This window comes from Tetrao urogallus, assembly GCF_951394365.1.
Source record: "Tetrao urogallus genome assembly, chromosome: 1".
NCBI lineage: Eukaryota > Metazoa > Chordata > Aves > Galliformes > Phasianidae > Tetrao > Tetrao urogallus.
The window spans coordinates 6,504,933-6,527,129 of NC_136813.1; the positions used below are offsets into that span (position 1 = coordinate 6,504,933).

General features: G+C 38.7%; 1 protein-coding gene across 4 annotated transcripts in view; it reads left to right on the plus strand.

Annotated features, from left to right (window-relative positions):
- Nucleotides 1-22,197, plus strand: part of DLG2 (discs large MAGUK scaffold protein 2) — a gene marked incomplete at both ends in the record, with an annotated part of 740,481 nt that overhangs the window by 95,249 nt on the left and 623,035 nt on the right. The window contains one exon of one of the 4 annotated variants that reach the window (XM_079537731.1): nucleotides 10,466-10,564. The exons of the other annotated variants lie outside the window; for them this stretch is intronic. Within the exon in view, the coding sequence (XP_079393857.1) occupies nucleotides 10,466-10,564 (99 nt within the window). Of the gene's footprint in view, nucleotides 1-10,465; nucleotides 10,565-22,197 lie in introns of those variants that run through there. 4 annotated transcript variants of the gene reach the window in all.

Consider the following 22,197-nt stretch of genomic DNA (forward strand, 5'->3'; position numbering starts at 1 on the left):
ATCTCATCATACCTATGGATGTTTTGCTCCACAAAATCAGAGAGAAAGCCTTCCTGCTCATGCTCATCACAGGCTGTTTCTGCACAAGGTTAGCCCATACCTGTAAATCTGAAGTGATGATGTTTAATTGCCTAGCTCAAAAGATTTATGCAAAGATCAATTAGCTAAAGTCTGTTATGTGCTCCACACGTATCCCGTGTGACCGCTGGCATAGCACTGCCCTTCCTTGCCGTGCTCAGTAGGAGCACTGTTGCTTTAAAAAGGGAGCATGTCCAAGCTCTCCTCCTCCACTGGATCTAAGATGGATGCTCCTGCTGCAGCACAGCCTGTGAGCAGACTTTGCCCAGCCTGCTTTTTTTGTTTTTCCTGGAAGCTTGCTCCAGACAAATCAGCTGCAGTGCAGACTGAGCCGAAGCAAGAGGGCAGCTCTCCTCAGGTAAGCTACCACCAAGCTGCTCACGCACACACCTGGTTGGGGCAGAACCAATGATGCTGCCATGCTGAGAATTATGGTCCTCTCCGTCCGTGCTTCTAGCTGAATCACAACAGCTCTCAGCCAGGCAAGAGTCAAATGGCCCCAGGCTTCTTCTCCCTGTATCTTCTCTCCTGGCTGAGTGATGTTTGTTTAGCTACAAGGAGTACAGGGAGACTCCTGTTCCCCCACCCTACACTGATCTCATGCACATTGCTTTGCATTAGCATCACTTCGTAGAGGTACCAAGAGACACAGGTCTGCCTGTGGCCTGGTGGTCCTGAGGCTGTGCTGGGGCCTGGTGGCAGGATTTAAGCCCATGGCAAGGAGGTGATCTTCAGTCATCAGATGAGTTCAGGAAGGTTCTTCAGGCTGTTATGGGCCAACCACCACCAGGAACACTAAGCTACATTGGCTCCTTTCCCTTAGAAATCCATTGGTTTCCCACTAAGCTCCAGCATTAAAAAGTCAACTTAGAAGTTTCAACTAGGTTCTCCAACAGCTCTCTAGAGTATAGATTTATTTCATTTCATTATTCCCAGTAGAATAATTCCCATTATTCATTGTTATGCCTTGGAGGAGATGCTTCCTCTGGGTAGTGCTCATTTTAGATTATTCCTTTCCTCTGAGTGGTGGAGCACTGGAGGTAGATATTACTGCCTGATGCACAGCTGGAGGCAATGCCCTTTCCCATAGCAGCTTCAATTTACAGGAGTGTTTCACTTGGGTCAGTAGTAAATGGCCCTGTTAGTACTCCCACAACTCTGGGGATAGAATATGCCTGTGCAGCATCAATAGGGTGGAAAACTCCTGCCTGGACTTCTAATGCCATTTGAGAAAGAATTTTGTAAAGGGACAGTGGTCAATCTGACTGTGAAGGAGCAAAAGAGGATGGTTGCAGTCAGCCCTGTACACACTGCAGTAGAGGATTGAGCTGGCTGTGAGCTTTGTGGGAGTGTCTGCACTATGAGCACCAAGCTGAGAAGCTCCTGTGAGTGAGGGGATTGATGGGATTCCCAGGCAACCTGGGATTAAAATTTCTGCCCTTCCCTCCATCTGGTTCCTAGTGATCATTGAGGCTTTACCATTTTTTCTCATAAAGTCACGATGGTGGGCATTTGTCTGTGGAGGCAGAGAGGAGCTTTGCTTTTAACTGTTGTGTTGAAAACACAATGAAGAACACCCTCCCAGCTTTCAGCTTGTAACTGCTGCTTTTCCCACCACAAAAAGAAATGATCAGGTTTCAGAGTTTTAGCTAAAAGCAGTACAAAACCAGGACAGAGTAGAGGGCATCTTTCGAAGGCATTTCTCTCTAATGGAACCTTCCTACTGTTGGTGTCTCCGCTAGCTGGTGTTGCTGTGTGGCTTGCAGTCAAAGGCAGCCCTTCTCCAAAAAATTAAAAGGTGATATTGGTGGTTTTTCCTTGTCCAGAGTGGTGATTTCTCACATGTGGAATGGTTGCATTTAACAGAGGTCTCTGCTATTCTTTTGTTGGAATATAGGTGGAAAATTTTCTGTAAAGTTTAGGTATGCCCATGATCGTATCTCCTTTTATTTGTTTTCAGCTGATGTTGAGTTAATGAAATGTAGTGTTTAGGTTTTATCTTATATTGTTTGTTTGTTTTTTCTTTAACTTTTTATATTTTGTTTCATGGAATAAGAATTTTGTAACTGAAAAGCCATTAAATGCTAAAAACTGTGGCACTTCCCAGAAATGAACTGGGAATTTTATATTTGGGAAAATCTGTGGAACATTAGCCACAAAGTTCCTGACTGCTGGAAATTGCTGGAAAACACTCACTTTGAATGGGAGCTAGGAGGGTGAATACATCTGTCCATAGATAAATCATATTAAGAAAAGAAAATCAAATGTATAGGTAATTGGAGCTTCTTTCCAACGTTTAAGCAAAAGAAAATGCACACAGAAGAAACAAAATTTGTACTCCTGCTTCTAGCACACATGGTGACAACCCAGGTTCATCTCTGATGTTGAAACCTGAGTCTAATTAGAACTCAGTTGAGGTGCATCTACCCTTTTCCTTAGTAAAGGTTAAACACAATAACATGGAGCCAAACAGTATCAGACTTTACATTAAGTGGGATTTAGTTTCAGGCCAGATCCATATATTTATTTATTTATCATGCCTGCCTGAAATTATCACTTTACTTGGTGATGTTTGGCAATCAAGATATCAGTTTCTTGAGGAAAAAAAAAATATATATATATACATATATACATATATGCATATATACATATATACATATATAGTGAAATATTCATCTACCTGAAGTGCCAAAAAGCCCGACCTTTTCTGTTTTTTTTATGAATTGTGATACATCATCAGTTTTATTTTTACTTCTGCTTTCATCAAGTGTTCTTCCTTTAGGCTTATCATTTCTCTCTAAATAGTAGGACCACATGACGCAGGGAATGAAGGCTGGTTTCCGGTGGTTCCTCCTGGAGCTGCCAGCAGCAGTCTGAGCTGCTCAGTGCTAGCGGCGGTACTGCAGGCACTTTTATTCCATCAAAAGCAAATTATGGGAATTGTGTGTGGGAATTAAAGCCTTCTTGAAACTCTTTCAGGAAACGTTCAAAGTAAGAATTTTTTTTAATTATTTCTTTATGCATTTATTTATTTTATTATTTTATTATTTATTTATTTATTTATTTTGGTACTTCTGTCTCCAATCCAGCATTTCAGCCATGACTCTTAAGCAAGATAGCGTTCTTATTTTCCTTCAGCCAGGCATAGTCTCTACTGAGTTCCCACCTCTATGGGCCATCTATGAGCACCAACAGTTAAGTTCTTCATGATCCAAAGTGAGTGAGATCTAAGCACTATAAGTAACTTATCTGTAACCAGACACATGTCTTGAAAGTGAACTTTCCCTCTAAAACTCTTTCTGGAGATGTAATGCTCTACATTCCAGATAGTCCAAATTCCAGGAAGAGCTGCTTCCATATGCATTTCATGAAAGTCCATATACTGAGCTGAGCCCTCTGGAGGTTGCTGGAGGAATGGGTCAAATGAAGTTTAATATAAATAAATGGCCTGAAAGCAATAGGATGAAACATTAGCATGAAGTGGTACATGTAGGAAGGGGTGTCCAATTGCACAAGTACCAAATGCACATTGATTAGCAAGTAGGCAAAGAAGGATGGGGTGGGATAGAAATGAATTTAAAAACAAATCTTTGAAGACAGTCAGACTATAGTAATGCTATAAAAATTAAAAAAAAATTGAGATAAATTTTAGAACAATATTGGAAGTGAGAAATGGAAGGAATTATTCTGCTAGGCAGTGTCATGGATGCACACTTCGGAGGGGTAGAGAGTGTAGAAGAAACAACTGAAGATATGGATTTTATGAGCTATGGTGAAGAATTAAGTTGAGCAAATTGAGATAAACAATGCTTATCTTCAAATACAGTTGTTATAATAGAAATTGAGTTCTATTAAGCTATAACATTTTGTAATGGAAAAGAGGCAAGTAAGAGAAGATAGAGCACTGCTTTACAAAGTCATGACTGACACTGAGAAGATGAACAGGAACTCTTTGTTTCCTCCACTGTAACATGTTGGGACATCTGACACAAATATCAGGAGCTGGATTCAGGATAATCGAAGATAAATTGTCATAGAAGTGAAAAACCTGAGGAACTTCACACTGAAGGGTATTATGGAAATAGAAATGTATATGGAAAATTTCTGGAAGATTACTGCTGAGCATTTTATTTCCTGCTTGGGGGAGAGCCTTGCGCACACAGAAAGGATGTGTTTGTAGAGCTGGAGACCGTGTGAAAGACCATGGCAAGGTCATTAAAACTTTTTTTAGTGCTCATAGTATATGTTCATACACTGCAATGAGTTCAGCTTGTACTGACATAACTGATGTAGCTAGTGTAGTCCTAGTAACAGTCTAGTCCTCATAATACAAAATTCAGTGCATGCTGACCCCTCTTCTGCTCCACCATCCTGTGTAATTACCAAATCTATCCCTGTTGAGCTCAGCCATGTGGTGGCTAAAAACTGACTCTTCTAAGCTCATTTGGGTTTATTCATATTAAAATAACTTGCAGAAATCTGGGGTTATACATAATTATATTAAGGAGAGGCACATATATTCTGCCCTCTGAGCTTTTTGCAGGTTTCTGCTGTGTGTCAATAGGACCAGCTCTTTATTTCTGTTTGTCGCAGAAAATTTTAGAAATTATAAAACAAGATATAAATAGAAATCTTCAGAAAAGCAGAACTGTTTGGTAGCTAATGAGGACTGGCAGTAATATCCTTGTTTTCTCCTTCAAGTTCATATTTAATCCAAGCAGTTTTTCACCCTCTCTCATTTTTTCTTTTAAGAAAAGAAGTTACTTTTAAAAAAATGTGTATAAAGAGTGGTTCTGTAAATGTTTTAATAGATAAAAATTAGTTTTTGGAAATGTCTGTCTCTTTGAACATCTTAGTTTTTCATATTATTTCTTGTAAAACAACTTAGATGTAATTAGCATTTCAGATAAAACAGCTAATGTTATATGTTACATCCTGAACATCTTCAGACAGTTTTGCAGTGGTTAAAAATGTAAAACTGGCGGTAATGTGACACTTCAAAATGTATAAACATTTACGAGCATGAGTAATTTTTGTTAGAGTATTCTCATTAACTTAAAAAACATTGTTTATATGACTGTGTACTTGGAGATATGGGCATTTAATTGGAAGGCATTATCTCCTTCAGGTGGAGAGATTGAGTCATATAATGCTTTCCACATTGCCTACCACATCTGAATTCTTAATGCACAGGTATTTTTTCGGTGCATCCTAACTGTCCTCTGCTCGCCTGCCTCCATATTAGGATCTCATGATTCTCCAGGATAACTTTCTATGAGTTCTCTACTGTCTTATCAGCTCTACGTGATGTCATTAGCTTTGCTATAGAGAAAGGGCAGAAGCCAAGTTATCTCTGCCTACATACAGAGATTTTGGAAGGACAAACCAGGAGCTATGAAGCATTATGTGTGACACACCAATAGTGCTGGTGGGGGTGGTAGAGATGGGTCCCAGCAACAGCAATTGTATCACACAAAAGTAGCTAGCAAACCAGTCTTTTTGCCTTTCTTCCCTTGGCTCTCCCCAGAGAGAAGCCTTGCTCATCTCCTTCGTACTGCAGAACCGATACAGAGCCCTTGAGCCTCTGTACACATAAAACCAAACCCAACTTTCCCCTTTCTAGCAGTTGGAGGTGCAATTCAGTTTCATAAGCATAGTCTCATTTAGCATGGGTTCAAGCACAGCTTCGAATGAGCTCCAGGCCTTCAAATAATCTTAGCTGGTTTTGAGGTGATATCCTGTGTCTGTGTGGTATTTCATGAATGGGTTTCAATGCTAGCTGTTCCAAGGGTGGATGGATTTTCAGGCAAACTAAGACTGTGCTTCTGAGAGTCATGAGCAGATAATTATTAGTGAAATACACAAGTCATCTTCAGTACATCCCCCAGAATGAACACAAGCATCGTTCAGGTCTTTGAAATGCCCTGAGTCCCTGCAAATGACAGGGCATCTGTGAAAGTTTGGTTTAGACTAGAGTAGATTTGAAACTCTTTTATTCTTAAGGAACAGGGTTGTGTGCAGTCATTTCTATTTTGATGGGGGATCATTCAAGTTTGTTGTATATTTATGTCCTCTGATACCTTTTGTACATGTTGCCTGTGTTGTAAAGGTTTGGGTTTTTTTTTGTTTTTCTTTCATCTAATATGATTCTTTGAGAAGACAACTCTGACAACTCTTTAATCATTGTCAGAGGCAGATTTATTTTTCAGGAGTCCTGATTAGCATACAGGGAATTCAGAGAAGAGCAACAAAGGTGATTTTGAATTTTAGCAGAAATTAGAAGAAAATATTAATGCATATAGCTTGGCCAAAGGCCTATTAATCATATTAATATTCTGGTATCTAATGGGTTTGCTGTGCATTTAGAGGAAATTTTCAGGGTAGAACATTGGAATGAAAAGTTAAGTAGTAAAAATATGTAAGGAGAAATGCAGATATCTACACTGTAATGTCAAACAAGCTATTTTCTTAAAAGAAAAAGCTGACTACTGAAAAGAAAACAAAAAAAAAAAAATTACACATACAATCATTGTGTATATAATAGTCAAGGCTAAATATCTAGAAATTCTTTCTGATTATCAAGACCTTAACAATTATCTTAATTTATATAAATCTTAATTCTCATGTGAAAGTCAGGGTTGAGGAGTGCTGTTTGAGCTAACTGATGCAGGAAGTGGTCTGTATGCATCAGGTGGTGAAGTCATATTACGGTCATGAAGACAAGACTGTAATACAACTGCATTTTGTTAATTCATTTTGCATAATGTGATGCACTGTGGAAGGCAAATGCCAATGAGGAACTTGGAAATGCTGAGTGAAGGCAATAGTCAGCAAGACTGGTGGAACAGCAGAAATGTTACCAGGTGAACGGATTGGTGGGGATGATAAGTGGGGCAACAGTTTGTGTTCTTTCTAAATACAGCAGACCTGTGGACCCTTTTTTTTTTTTTTTTTTTTTTTTCTTTTTTTTTCACCTCTGCAAATTCTGTCAGAGAGAAAAAATACAGACAAAGCTTCTCTAAGAAATCTTGCTCCTGCAGTATGACTAGGGTTTAAATGACTTTACTGGCAATGAGCAATTTATATCTGCATCTGTAATGAGTGCTGTTGGTAGAAAAGACAGAAGTGGATCTCTGAGCAAATGCTTTCTTATAGCACTTTTCTATATGTGGTTGTCATATAATTGAAATGAATGTCTTGGCCAATTGTGACATGAGTTATTATCTCAATCTGTCATTTCAATGAATGAATTTCAATGAATCTTCCTTTTCTGATCTTTTCCCAAATGACTGTACATCAGGTAACTTTTTCACTTGAAAGCAACAAATAGTTTAAGTGTGAGGAGATCTATTTCATGCCTTACGCAATAGTCAGGTGCCTGATGTTTGATGTGTCTTAACACTAGAAACAAAATCACAGGTGAAAGCTGTTCTGGTTGAAAGTCTGCAATAGAATCCCTGAAGATCAGGGACTGGGGAAGAGATGGGAGTTTTAATAAACAGATTCATCCTCCCTTTTGAGAGAAGGAGCCAGCTGAACGCAGTGAGACCTGAAAGATCAGAGAGGCTAACTGGCTGTTTTCCTCCCTTCTTGGAGATCCGAACTAAAAATTAAATGCAGGTGATTTTAATTAGCCCCCATGAACATTAATCACAAATCGCGTTTGCGTGACTATGGGTCTAGTTTTAAACCAGGACATCATGTTTAAAACATCAGAAAGTGCAGATGTAATCTATTCTTATATTAGAAATGCTAATGAATACGACAGATCGAGCGCGTTACTGATCACTTAAAGGACTAAGATGGTTGGAAATCAGAATGGCTAAGACAGTTAAATAACACAGTTTTCTGGCATTTTGTAGTAGTGTCTATCAAAAATATTCTCACGCTTCCCTCATCCCAAATTAACGCTCCTAAGGCCGGTGATGTAGCATGCTCACACCTTAAGGTAGCACTGTGATTCATGTTTTAAAGCTGGTGGCTGCTGGCTGTAACTATGGAATGTATTGTCATGGAAACTACACTTTTCTATATTTACACCAGTGCTGGTTATGCGTGAGACAGTACTTGAAAGAAAATCTGTATAATATATAGCTTAATAACAAGTCAGGCAAGCTAGGAATAAACAGATCAAAGATCCAGCTATGTTTCGGCTGCTGTTTGTCACCATAGTGCGTTTCTAAACAGGCTCAGTCACTGTTTCAGGTGATTACTGACACAGCAAGTTAGAAAGGAGCGCTGCTGCGATGTCTCTTTGGATGAACAGGTCAGACAAACTTAGATTATTGACAGCCGATTGATTAGCATACGCACGGCCAACTCCCATAGCATAACAAAGCATTTTGCATTCATGTGCAGGCTAATGGATTAAAGCTACCAGCTGAGTGAATTGAGGACACTGAATTGTAAGAGCCTGTTATTTGCGAGACACAAATCTTCAGAACTGGAACTGGGTTGTAACTTTAACTGCTGAGCAATCCTATCTGGTGCTCTGAATGATCAACTGCTGTCATTTTACTGAGTGCAGGTTCAAATCCTAACTTTGAAAATACCAAGAGTGAGAAACAATAATCAGGACATATTGTGCCCAGCTGAAATTTGGCTGCATACACACACACACTCGAAAAGGAAGTTCTTGTACAGTGATGAAGTGTAGAATCAAAGCTGTTTAATAAAATGTTGGGGTTTTTTTAAATGTTTTAGAACTCTGCAAAGGAGGGCAAGTTGTGCCAGATAAATCCTTCTTAAAATATAAATACATACATGCAATGCACACAAACATATATCCACATTTATATCAGTATAAAAGCTTAATAGCAAAGCTCTTCTACATTAGCATCTGCAGTCTCAGATCTGTTTAAGAATTCTGTAACATTGACTCTATCCTGTCTGAGGTAGCTGCATACAGACCTCCATTTGCCACTCTGTCCATTCTGTTGTATAACAATTTTTTTTGTTCGCGTCTATTACAGAAAATTGTCTCAATTGTGCCTGGAGAATGCACTCACAATTACCAGAGAGACAAGCTGCTCTCATTTCTTTCGAAAGAGTTTCTAATGTGATGGGCAGAGCTTAGTGAGGTGCAAAATGCGGGGTCATGTCGCTGTGACACAACTGCTGGGTTTGCTTTGCCATCAGCTGTGAAATCTGTGAAGACATCGCTTTCCTTCCTTCATCACAGCCTTTGCGTTTTGTATCTGTGTGTGCTGACCCTAGAAGTGGAGGGTATATTCATCCAACTTCTGATATAAATAATCCTCTTAAAAAGCACAGCTAGCAGTTTGCTCATCCAAATGCTTTATTATGCATTTTCAGCTGGTGTTGCTTTAACTGAAGAAACAGCGGCAGCTGTAACCAAATCCAAACCAGCGTTATGCTCCCAAAGTTCTTTAATTATTGCATTTCTGGAACAGAGAAAGCCATTTGCAGGTTATAGGATAACAGCTCTAGCTGGAGAGAGTCAGCAGTTACATTGCCTCAAAAGCAGAGCTTAGAGAGGGTTGCATTTGGAGCTTCACGCTGGTGCATTTTCCGTGTAACTTCATATCTTTATTCCGTGTCTCCTGCAATCCTTCAACCTGTCTATTTGTAAATTTGTGCCTGGAGAAAGCTCCCATGTGGCAAGCCAGGATTGGATAAATGTTACTTGCATTTCCCTGATTGCAAACTCCCAGCATCTGGGATTTTCAGCTTTGAGTACAGTTTGTTTCATGCTGGGATTCATCTTTTTGGGGAAAGCAAAGGTCATCGCTTCTCCGGAGTTGCGACTGATTTGATTCTTTTTCTCGGGGAGGCGCTGGGAAGGGAATCCTTGCTGGAATGCATATTGATAAAGGCTGAGGATTCTGGCTTCTTAGATAAGTAATTTTTTCTCTCTTCTCTCCCCACAATGACTATGTATTGCAGCAACTCACTGGCTTTTTACCAAATCAGGAGCTGCAGTATTTTTCTTCCGATGGAATAATTTCAGCCCACTTCAGCTAGCATGACAATCTTATGTGATTGTTATGAGTAGGCGTTTACATCCTTTTACATGCTAATACTGCCACACCTGCTAGTCCCCCTCATTTCCATTTCTCTCTTCTTCTCTCCCCCCCCCCCTTTTTTTTTTTTTTTTTTTTTTTTTTTTTTTTTTTTTTTTTTTTCAATGTAAAAACTAATTTCCCAGAGGAAGGGAAATCCTGAGATTCGCGATCAATGCTGCATCGTTGATTCATCAACAAAGAAGGGGATGGCTGAATGGGACACAGGTAGAGAATCAAGCAGGCTGCTTCTGACCAGCAAGAGAAAAGCTAGCTGTTGAGCAGCATATGTTGCCACTCCATGTGCTGTATTAGCTACTTGTTTTTAGCCTTCAGAAGGCTGCCACTACTGCAGCACTAAAGGAATGTGCCCTATTGTTAAAAATCCTGACTGCTTTACACCAATGATTTGCCACTGCAAAGTTGCATGCACCAACAACACTTTGTCGTTGATGTTTGGATGCAAGGTAGGATGTGGTTAATGTATTTAAATGCATGCTGTAACTCCTTTGAATATCTGTGCTGTTTAATTTCATGTCTGACTTGAGATTTCAGTGCAAATTGCGATACGTTGCTATAAATTAGGGCTTACAGTCGGTACATTTTAAATGTTAAGAAAAGATATCAGCAGGAGTAAAGGTTTCTTTTTTCCCAGGACTGTACGAGTATAGATTTACATGGGAGAATCGAATGGATTATGAAGCATTTGTTTTAGACTCGATTGCATACTTAGCTAACAGTGCTAAGATTACTGAGCCACCACGCTGCCGTTTGCCCGGCTTTATTGATTTGGATGTGTATGCTGCTATTATACAAACCAGCACGAATGAATATGTTTTTTTTTCCTTTTCTATTGCTGACATGGCTTTTAATCGTAACAGCAGTACTAAAGTATGCAGCCCGGCACTTCTCTGTAAGAAATGAATAAAGTAAGCTCCTGAACCCATTTTTAAGTCTATGGGAATATCTTTAAAGAAATGTTTTCTTTTTAAGGACCGGACAATCATTTAATTTCTCTTTTAAATGCAAATCAAAAGGTGGCGCAGTCAGACAGAGAAGTTTAATTTTGGGCTGTGTAATGCAATCCCACCCCAAATGTTTGAACAAAGGTGTCGGATTAGGCTGTATTTCTCCCTATATATCCATTCTGATTCAACATTAGGATATAGCAAATGTTGCTTGTGATTTTACTGTAATAATTCAAAAGTGATGGCATGTTTTAAAAAGTTCTTGTCTTTGGGTAAACAAGTTTGGTTCTTGGATCGCTGGGTCAACCATAATAATTGTGCGAGGGGTTTACACTGTTTTTCCCATTCCTTTTCCTTGCTATCCTTATAGAAAATTAAGTAAATAAATGTTCCTATATCATTAAGATAGAGTAAGAAAAGAGTATTTACATAAAAAGGTAATGCTAATAATAATATCTAAGTCATCTTAATGTGTAAGATTTTAATCCTCAAAGATTAAAATGCTCACAGAATCAAATTTTAGTTGTACAGTCCACAAACCAGGGAACACACTGTAATATTTTGAGTTCTTATATGATAGAGTAGCCTGAATAAGATGAAGTACTTTTAGGAAATAGGATATAGATCACCTAATGCTCCCTAAACTTAATTTCGGTAGAGGTTAATGATCTACTGGATCCTGTAATACCGTTAAACACAAATGAGATTATGGTGAAACATCTACAATCTAGTTATTTACCTTCTTCTTTCCCTAAACTACAACCTGCTTATGTCTCCCATTACATGAGACTTTCTGTACCAAAGTTTCTTGCTTCTTCACTTACATCTTAAATAGCTAAAAATACAGTCTTTTACTGAAAGGGTTATAATTTAATCGCTGTGTCATGATGCCACTAGTGATAAAAATAGCATCAAGAGTTTAACAGTTTAAATGCTTTTTTAATGTGCAGTTTATTCACAAGAACAATTCAAATTTATTTTCAATTTTTAACTTAAAAACATACCCCCCCCCCCCCCCTTGTTTTCAAGTATCAAATTCTAATTAGTGAAGGTGAATTGTTAATCAGGGGAAATTAAATGCAAGACACCCTTCTATAAAGATAGGCCAGTGACCTAGAGACTGGTATCCAATTTGTATTCCTGCCTGTAAGCATGATGTTCAAAGGATATTCTTTGATGCACTTAAGCTCTTTCATGATTTTCAGATCCTGTTAGGAATAAGCAAGAGAATAAAAATATTAAATTTCAAATTTCTTTTCCCACCCTTTCTCTGGAGCTTCAGGCTCATTAAGTTAGTCACAGCTAATGTTTTATCTTCTTGTGATGGTGTACGAACTGCTTCTCAAAGGAGAATAGTGATCATTTCAAGAAAGATGAGAAGGAGCATCAGTGAGTTGAGTTGTCCTGGGATGGCTCAGCACATGTCATATTAGTCCTCTTTGATACAACAGCAAGTATATGTGAGATCTATCCGCATCCCAGTCCATCATCTGCCTCACTTCAAGAATCACTGTCTCATTCCTTTGTATTCTCCAGACCCTATCTCTCTATATAATTTTATGCTTTGGATTCATAGGACCACATTTCTCAAGTTATAGATACAGATCCAATTTCTGCAAACAAAAAAAGTTTGGAAAGAAAGAAGGATGTTTCTTTTGAGAAGTATTTTAGTTATATGTCATGAAATCATGGACCTAAGCACGCTCATAATATTGTGCCTTCTGCTATCACATAGTTGCTGAACTTGGGAAGAAACATATATAGGAATAACACTTGTGTTCTGTGTGGAAGAAGAGAACATAGGTCCTCAGAGTAGAAAGATAGTTTTAAAATATAGATGGTGGAAGTGACAACAAAGGAATTCATGTTTCAGGCAAATATCTCCAATTGATAAAATAACCAGTCAAACTGTTAACCAGCTCCTTTCTAAAGGACAGTGCAAGTTATAGAAATAAACTATTGCTCATAATCCTGACTTACAGATTTCAGTTCTGATTTTATGCCAAATACAGTCTTCTTTTCCAATGAGCACAGACATTAGTGAGAGAAATGCACTACATCAGAACCATCACAACCATTTATATCTGTCCCCAGCGCAATAATTTCTTACAGTCTGCTCGCTCCTAACAGGTGGTGCCAGAGAGTTAAATTGAGGGGGCAGGGAGAAAGTGTGCATGACTTACTATACCATATGTTGCAAAGAAGGCAGTAGAGGAATCTAAACTGTGTCCGTGGGAAGCTTTTTCGTTTTGGCTTGATTCTTTGTACTCTGACCACTGACCTCATCCTGGGCCTTTACTTTTGTTGGTGCCTAGTTTCATGATCCTCAACCTTCAAATTGCTAAGAATTCAGAGCAGTTTAATCTGAAAGGATTAAACTAAGCATCGGAAGTATCACTATTGCACTCTACTTTAACATAGTTAAGCACTTCTCCCATTTCTGGTTGGGAAATACCAATGCTTCCTTCACAGAACTACAGGGATGTGGCAGAGAGGAGATAAGCAGGTTTGAAAATGTGGCCCTTAGGTGCTGGTATGGGTTTTGCAAAATTGTTTTGTTTAATGATCTTGAAGGGTTGGGACGTGAAAGTGTGCACATCACCTGAATCCCAGTGTTGTTCCACAGCTACTGGACTGCTTTGTGCCTGTGGATTAAAGGAAGGTTCAAATATAAATAAATAAAATAAAATAAAAAAAGATCATCCTTATCAAGTCTACATTCAGAGCTGTGCTAAGGTGTATCTCAAGCTCTCAGTGAGGAGATTTAAATGCACAATTAAATGTCTGTATATGCTTACTCACTTTGCTGAACTGAGTCCTCATAGTTAATTCAGTATTGCTGAGGAATTATCTTCGGAGTCTTAATATCCTGTTCATTTTGCTCTTATTAGGAGTGCCAGAAAGGTATTTCAGATTGACAAAGATGTTTCTTAAACTGCACTTCAGTCATAACTCTGACACTTGCATGGAAGTGTTTTTTCTATCTTAGCTCCTTTATCTCTCTGTATGGATAATGCTTATTGAAAAGATTCCTTTGACAGGTCTATGACCTCACTGTTTGTTAACTTTGATCAGATATTTTGATAAATTCCCCTTTCCTTATGTCTGGGTTTATTTTTCCATCCAAGCATAATATGAAAGTTTAAAACAGGTGACAAAATAAAACTTCCTCTCTTCCCTGCCTTCTTTCTTTCCTCCTGGTACATCTATAGCAACCTGTTATCTGGCACAATAGCTGATTTTGTTTTTTTCCAAATCTTTTTTTTTCATTTTAGCTGAAACAGCCAAATAATTATATATTGCACTATCCAAGGTGACAGTAGAAGTCAAACCTCTTGTTTCTTTAGCTGCTAAAACTTGCACGTTTTGCAAAGCTGTTGCTAAATAGAAAGCCTTATTAGCACAAATAAAAGAGTTATTACTGAATGTCTGGGCAGTCACATTTATTTAGCTTACTATTAGCGTTGTGATCAAATTACTAGAAACTTGTTAATTTTCTTTACTAGCATTGTTGACTCTTGCACAAGCTCTGATCTGTCACTTAATCCTTAATAGAGAATAGTCTCTATCACAGTATAGATCTGGTTATTGAAAGAAGCAATTTATTAAAAGAAACAGTCATTTGAGGTGACAAGAAAATATTTTTTCTGATTAGGAGTAATAAGCAGTAGATCACGCTCAAAGATTTGCATGCTATAGGCGCTTGATGCAGCTCTGCATTTTGGGACTCTTGCAGGTGGTTTCTGGATATGTGTAGATTAACATTTTCATTTAAATTATAAATGAGCTTTTGAAGTGAATCTCCCAGTCCTACACATATGTCTTGTTTTGTTTTCTGTTACAGAGAAAGCTTGGAGTGTACAAATGGGATTGCTTTTTGGTGACGCTAAGCAGAAAAATGCAGTCCAGGAATGCAACAAGTACTATGCAAAATCTTTTGGGTTTTTGACTTATAAATACATATTAGAAATATTTCAAAAGAAAACTCACCCCAAAATTTCCAGTCAGCTCCTCATTCTTTGAATCCTTGCCTGCTGCTTGCTGATGTGGACGTAACATCTGACTCCACTCTTATTTCTAGACTTATTTTTGTTCAGATTTTTTGGGTCCAGAAATGAATATATGGGAAAATACAGTGTATTTATAGTTATATTGACTGCTGTGATCCCTCTGTAGAGACTGATATATTGTATAGGGCTCTGGAACTCACTGAAAGAGTTTTCTGCCTATTCACAGACAATCAGCCGAGTAAGTCAGCTGGAACATTGCTGCCACTTGCTATGCATAACATTTGACAGTGGCACTGAGAAACCTACTTTCACCTATTCTTGTTAGGCCACAGCAGTGTTAAAATAAAAGTGCTCAGCAACTGGAGTTACAGAAGAGATGTAGGATTGCCACTGGCAAGAGGCTTTGAGTAAGATCAGTTGTGTCACAGAGATTTGTGCATTAGTGCACAGAATTCAAGGCAGGGAGAATATTCCTCCTGCATAGCATCGATGCAAGCTAGACATGGGGTAAGCCCAAGCAATTTCTGATGGCTGCATCTTTTTTTCTTTCTCTCCTTCAATTAGGCACTGTGTAACATCCTGCACTTAAACACTCTTACCTCAGGAACAGGGAAAAGCCCTCCTCAGGTGTCCTTATCCATCACTAATGTGTGTGGGGCAAATATAAACTATACATTGATTTGACAGCTCACCTGGCTGGCATGTTCTGAGACCAAAGTAGCAAATTGCTTGGCCGTGCAAGGAAATCCTCATGGTATTAAGAATATAGTAGATGCTCCTCTTCCCAGCTTATTCTGAATCACTGAAGAGAATTTCACTGATGAAGTACTCTGGCAGAGAGTAGACTATGATTTCTTGTGTGCTTCTGAGTTTGTCTTGAACTGTGTGATTGCTGCAGAAGTCAATATCACAAGATACAATGACCAAAGACTAAGGAGAGGCAATAGGCAGCACCAGGAAAAGCCTGCTTGAGCAAGGAGTTGGACTTGATCCCCAGAGGTTCCTTCCAACCCCTACAATTCTGTGGTGCTATGATTCAGGTGGGAGAAACAGAGAAAAGGCATGAATGAGGACAAGGCAGAGAGAGCAGCTCAGGCTCTTGGGGAGAAAGCAGTGGGCTAGAATTGAAGCAAGGGTCTTGGAGGCACAAGCAGAAAAGAAAAAAAACAAAAAACAAAAAACGCCAACGAGATATGGCGAGTTTGAAAAGGAGGCAAAAAACCCAAAAAGTTAGATTCTGAATCCTCTGAAATGAAAATCCCATTTCCTCAATCAAGAAGGAGAGAAGTCACAGGAAGGCAGACAAGCGTTGCTGTCAGAAATTGGCACTGGCCAATGTCTGGGCAGTCAATGCTCAGGCATTTTCTAGATGCATCAAGATCAGATGTTATAAATATTCCTGCTTGTGTGAAAATACTGTGTCTCATCTTTTGCCACTGTCCTACCCACAAGCTGCCTGTACATTGTGGAGGAGATAGGAGACTCGTAGGAGATTTCCTGGAATACTACACTATAGGAAATGTGCAGATCCCAGAAATTAAGAATACATCACAGAAAGTTCTGTGTTTTTTAATGAACATTTGTATTTTGAAAAGTTTATAAACTGAAAGAATCTGCTGTTGCAAGCAGGATATTCAATATCTGTATCATTGAAACCATTGGAAATTTTTTATATTTTGTCAAAACATCTGTTTCTGGCAGCTGTCAAAAGCTGGACATTGGTCTGCATGGCTCATGATGCTTTCTTTGCATGCTTCTGCTGGTAGCACAGCAATGACATCTAATTTTCATCACTCCAGGTCACTTAAAATTCATCTGAAGGGTGTAATGAATACCCTCCATATTGTAACTTTGAACATATAGCCATGCTGGGAAAAATTTGTTTCTTTTTTAAGCTCTTAATATAGCGGAGTTGATTGTCATGATTGCACAAGCACTGAAGCACTGCATAACTGAAGCACTAAATATGACAATAAAGTATACCTATGGAAAAAGTAGAGCAGGAGGCATGGAGCTAAAGGTTACTTAGGTCCCCAGGAAGGAGAAGTTTAGAGAGTGCTCAGACATTCAATTTTTAATTTATTTACTTTTTTTTTTGTTGTTGTTGAAAACTATACTTACTGGTAACATAAAATGAGATTTTAAAATATAAATATATAAATACTGGAATAATTTGATACAAAGTAGTGTAAGCTGTTTGATTTTACAAATTAGTTATTGATTGAGGGCATGTTAGACATAGACGTTCATCTTGCCTGTAATAGATGTCAAAGAAAAAGAATGGTGATAAAGAAGTGTTGTATAAATAAGTTTAAGTAATAATAGCAATAAAACTGAAAACTGTCACTGAACAGTATTCTCCTGATCTTTGAAAAGTAGCTTTTATGTTTCATATGTAGCTGTCTGAAATATTCTCATTATTAACATATAGGTATTTATCATTTTCATCTTTCTGATTATATTTCATCTTTAAGCTTTTGAAATAGTACTGGTGATCACTAGGAAGTGGATTTTTCAAGAGAGCCTTCTTGAGGGTTATGTTGAATGCAATGGAAACCTGAATAGGAATTAAAATTTGTGATGGGACCTCCTCTGACTCCCTTTTACAGTTTACAGTCTCTAATCCCAGAAGATATTTCACAGAATTTAGTAAGGAATTTTGGGCTATTCTTTTGAGTCAGTAGGCTCTTGTGTGAAAAGAACCATTATAAATTCTGAGGATGGCCCTCCTCAAATCCCATCAAATTTTTATTTGGCCAGAAATCAGCCTTTCTAGTTTTGGTGAAGTGTCTGAATCTGTGTTGAACTGAAACTCTTGTTTTTCAATTTTTCCTCAAACTGATGTTGCTGAAACCTTGATTCTGAGATTCCTGACACATTATTTTAGGGAGATTTCCTTCAGGAAATGCTCACAGCTGTTTAATGTAATTAAGATAGAATATGCCAAATATGAGTTTTCAGAAAGATGTAAGCTGATGTCAGCACTGAAGTTCACTGATGAATCACCTGGAGGCTCCGTATTTGTGGTAAGCGTGATAGAGTGATAGTGAGTCAATAGATAGCTGTCTGCAGAAGACATTGTAGACACACATAAGGCCACTTGCTTTGCAAGATGTGCTCTCATCTCTTGTGGAAATAGATTTGTAACTAAAGTACCTGAGACAGCTGCAAGATTTGTGGAGATATGCCTATATTGCTAAGTAAAAGAGAATAGATAGTTTTGGTCCTTGGCAGTGTTTTGGGATGCTACAATGCTTTTTGAATCATGGAATCAAAGATTTATTAGAATTGGAAAAGACCACTAAGATCATCTAGTCCAACAGTCAACTCATCGCCTCCATGTCCACTAAACCATGTTCCTCAGTGCCACATCTCCATGTTTCTTGAACACCTCCAGGGACTGTAACCTTGCCATGATTGACTGCAGGGACTCTTTACCAGAGAAAATAGATAAGGCTGAATCAGGGTAGATGACTTTTAGCCCACAGCCTCTCCTTCAACCCTATCCCATCAGTCTCTGTGTCTGCAAACATCCCAACCTACTCCCCTTGTCTTTATATAATATTTGAAAGCCTACAGCACAGCTCCTCAGTTTTGTTTAATGAAATTGCCACTTTAGTACCAATGTGGACTCAAATCTCTCTGAACCACTTGGCCTGGAACCAAGAAGCAGGCAGGAAAGTTGATGTATTTAGTGGATGTGGTTTAAGGGTCTCAGTCATGATGGAGACATTGGAAAATCTAAATAAATAAGGCAGAGATCATAAAAGTTGTGGCAGGCTTGTTTTTTCTGGACCTACTACCACAGCACCAGTAACAGTCCACCTGGAAGCAGCTAGTCCTTCATCTATGTATATTCCTATAGTGCTCCAAACCCAAATCTATAAGAAACCTGTCTTGGACTCAACAAAAGACAAGAGTCTGTCTTCAGCATACAGGGGTACTTCACCCTCCAAAGCCAAGGGATTGTAATTCTTTACTCAGAGGATGGTGAGGAACAGGAACAGGCTACCCAGGGAAACTATGAAAGGCCCATCCCTGGAGTTATTCAAGGTCAGGTTGGATGAGGCCCTGGACAACCTGGTCTAGCGGCTGGCCATCCTGCCCAGGGAATTGCATCTGGATAGCCCTTAAGGTCCCTTCAAACCCAAACCATTCAATGATTCTATACTATAATCTACATTGATACTTTATCAACTGTAGATCCTTCCAGTCAGGCAGAAATTTGAATTCAGTGAATTAGAAACATGCATAGCTGTAGGTGTTTAAATTAGTAATGCATGCTGTCTGCCAGATTCTAAGCCTAGTATATAACTTTTAAAAACAACCTGTTAACATACGTTGAAGCTTAATGAACTTGGAATTTAGATTTATTCTGAGGCTTTATCAGCTGGCAGTGGGATGAAATTCTTGAGGAGGGACACCCCAGTCTCTATTCAACATAGTTCCATCACATCGTAATCAGTCTTATAAAACATTGAGAAAACAGTCACTGTCATAAAGGAATCTGTGGCCTCAATTTAGGCCAGGGAGCCTGGAATTCCTATTTTCTGTTTCTGATACCCAGGATTCCTGCTGTGGCTTGGGGCAAATTGCATCTCCTTCTAGAAAATTGAGTTGGTAATACCTACTTCAGAGGAGTATTGAGAATTAATAATTACTGCATGTATGCAGCACTGAAATGAAATGAGCAGTGTAAGTACAATGCACCATGGGTTTTAAGGAACAACCTAAAGCCACAATGAGACAGAGATGGGGGAGGACACTTGGAATGATGTACAAGAGAATCAAAGCATTTCTTCCTACTTTTTCTGATTCCAGCCTGCTCCCCACAGTATTTTATCTATAACTTGAAGTATTATTGTTTATATTTTTATAAAGTTCTTCCTCCATTTCTGAGATTTCACATCCCAATTTTTGCCTATAGCAAATTGTCATAGTTCAATTGCAAGCCCCAGGAAAAGTGGATTCGAAATGAAAGTGCTGATAGGCTCTAATCTCCATCCATTCAAGTGGCATTACATACATAAAGTTGTTGGAGGAAAGAAGCACTTTTTTGGGGCTCTGGTTCTTTGACTTTTAATTTTGTGAAGTTTGTTTAATAATAGCCATAGGATGATATGTGAGGCAGAAATGAAGCAAAGACATCGTTCTAATCCTAAAGCAAGGAGGCAAATTGGTAACTGCTTTGCACATATTTCGTGTCTCTTGAAGAGCCTGGTCAGGTTCATAGTTTGAAGGGGCATTCAGCTCAGTTTGGAGGTCCATGTAAATGTTTTAAGCTTTGAATTAAATCTAGATCCTACAACTGACTATAAATTCAGGAAAAACATTACAGTACTACGAAACCCAGAACACAGAAATCAGTAAAACTGACTGAAAGATTTTTCATTACTGTTAGTAGCGCTGTCAGAGCACAAGTTCTATGAGGAGCAGCTGAGAAAACTGGGGTTTTCTAGTATGGAGAAGAGGATGCTCAGGGGAGATTTTATCACTCCCTACAATGCCCTGAAAGGATGTTGAGGAGAGGTGGGAATTGGCCTCTTCTCCCAAGTAGCAGAGACAGGACAAGAAGTTATTGCTTCATGATGCAGCAGGGGACTTCCAGGCTGAATATTAGGAAAAATTACTTGGGAGGTGTCTGTGAGGCATTGGCACAGTCTGCCTAGAGCAGTGGTAAAGTCAGCATTTCTGGAGGAGCTTAAGAAATGTAGAAGTGTGGTAATGAGGGAAATGGTTAGTGGGCATGGTGGGAATGGATAATGTTAGAGGTCTTTTCAATCTTAATCATTCTACATTGCTGTTTTTTATGGTACCTATAAAATAAATAAAATCTATTCTGTTTCTACTAATTACATTCACTTGTCTATGTTAGTGTTTGCACTTGGATTTCCAATCATTGGCTGAAATAAGATTATAGATTAGCAGGATGGGAAATAACCACAGCATCATAAGAAAGCATGCTACATTTTAGCACTGGCAAAATTAGCTGATGACAAATACTTGAGTAGTTTGGAATATAAAATAACCAGGACAATATGTTTTCATAGGACGTAGTGATACACTCTGATGTATGGCGATACACTCTGAAATATGTACTCCCTCCCAGAACAATTAATAAAAGCTCAGGGGAGGAGGAGGAGAGCAGAGAAGGGAGAAAAAATGACCTAGAAAATACATTTGAGGTTCTAATTTTGTGCGTCTACACGCACTATGGACACCCTTGTTGCACCTTCTCCTTTAAAGCCCTGGTGTTTTGCACTCTTTAATATATGCACCAACCCCTACATGATTTGCAAGCATGCTGCTCTTTAATTTTACTGCATTAAGGATATGTCTTTCCATTGTTTTCATGCTTGTAGCTTTGAAAGATGTTGGGATCCAGCAGAGAAAGAGGAAAGTATGATTTTGTGAGATATCTTGAGATGACTGGAAGATTTCTGATTATGAAAAAGGAGCTTTTGTATTAAAACTATTATTATCGTAAGATTACTGATCTTCACACTTGCTTCTTCAGGTCAGGTTGGCACATCTTTTGGTACAAAGGATTGCTGTCTCTCTCATAGATCTGTGAGTTGAACCCTACAGAGGAGTTGGCTTCCAGAAACAGTGTTAATTTGTCATCGTGCTCGAGAGCGGCACCTTTTCATAGAGAACTAGCCACTTCTACTTTCCAGTGTGATGGAATGAAAAAGTTGGAGATGCCAAGAAGCTGCTCTCAAACTAATCCTCATTCTGTCTGCAAGCACCAGATATCTCCTGGCTATTTGTATTCACCAGGAGGGACAGTATAGGTCTCCAGGGGTTAATAAAGTTTCTGTTAGTAAATAAGAATTAGTTGTTCTGTAGTCTGATGATATTTCCTCCATCATCTTCAGTTTATTCATAAAAAGAGCTCAGATAGGATGGGGTCAGCTCATGTTATGAGAATGTGTACAAAGTAATCACAGAATCATAGAAATGTTGATTGGAAAGGACCTCTGTAAGTCACCTCATCCAATTTCCACAGAAAGGAGGAGGAATTTAGCATGCAACCATACAGCTCACTTTGCAGTAGGGATGGTGTGGGTTTTAGCAGTTCTAAGTGAAATACTGCTTCAGATGAAACAGAAGGAAATT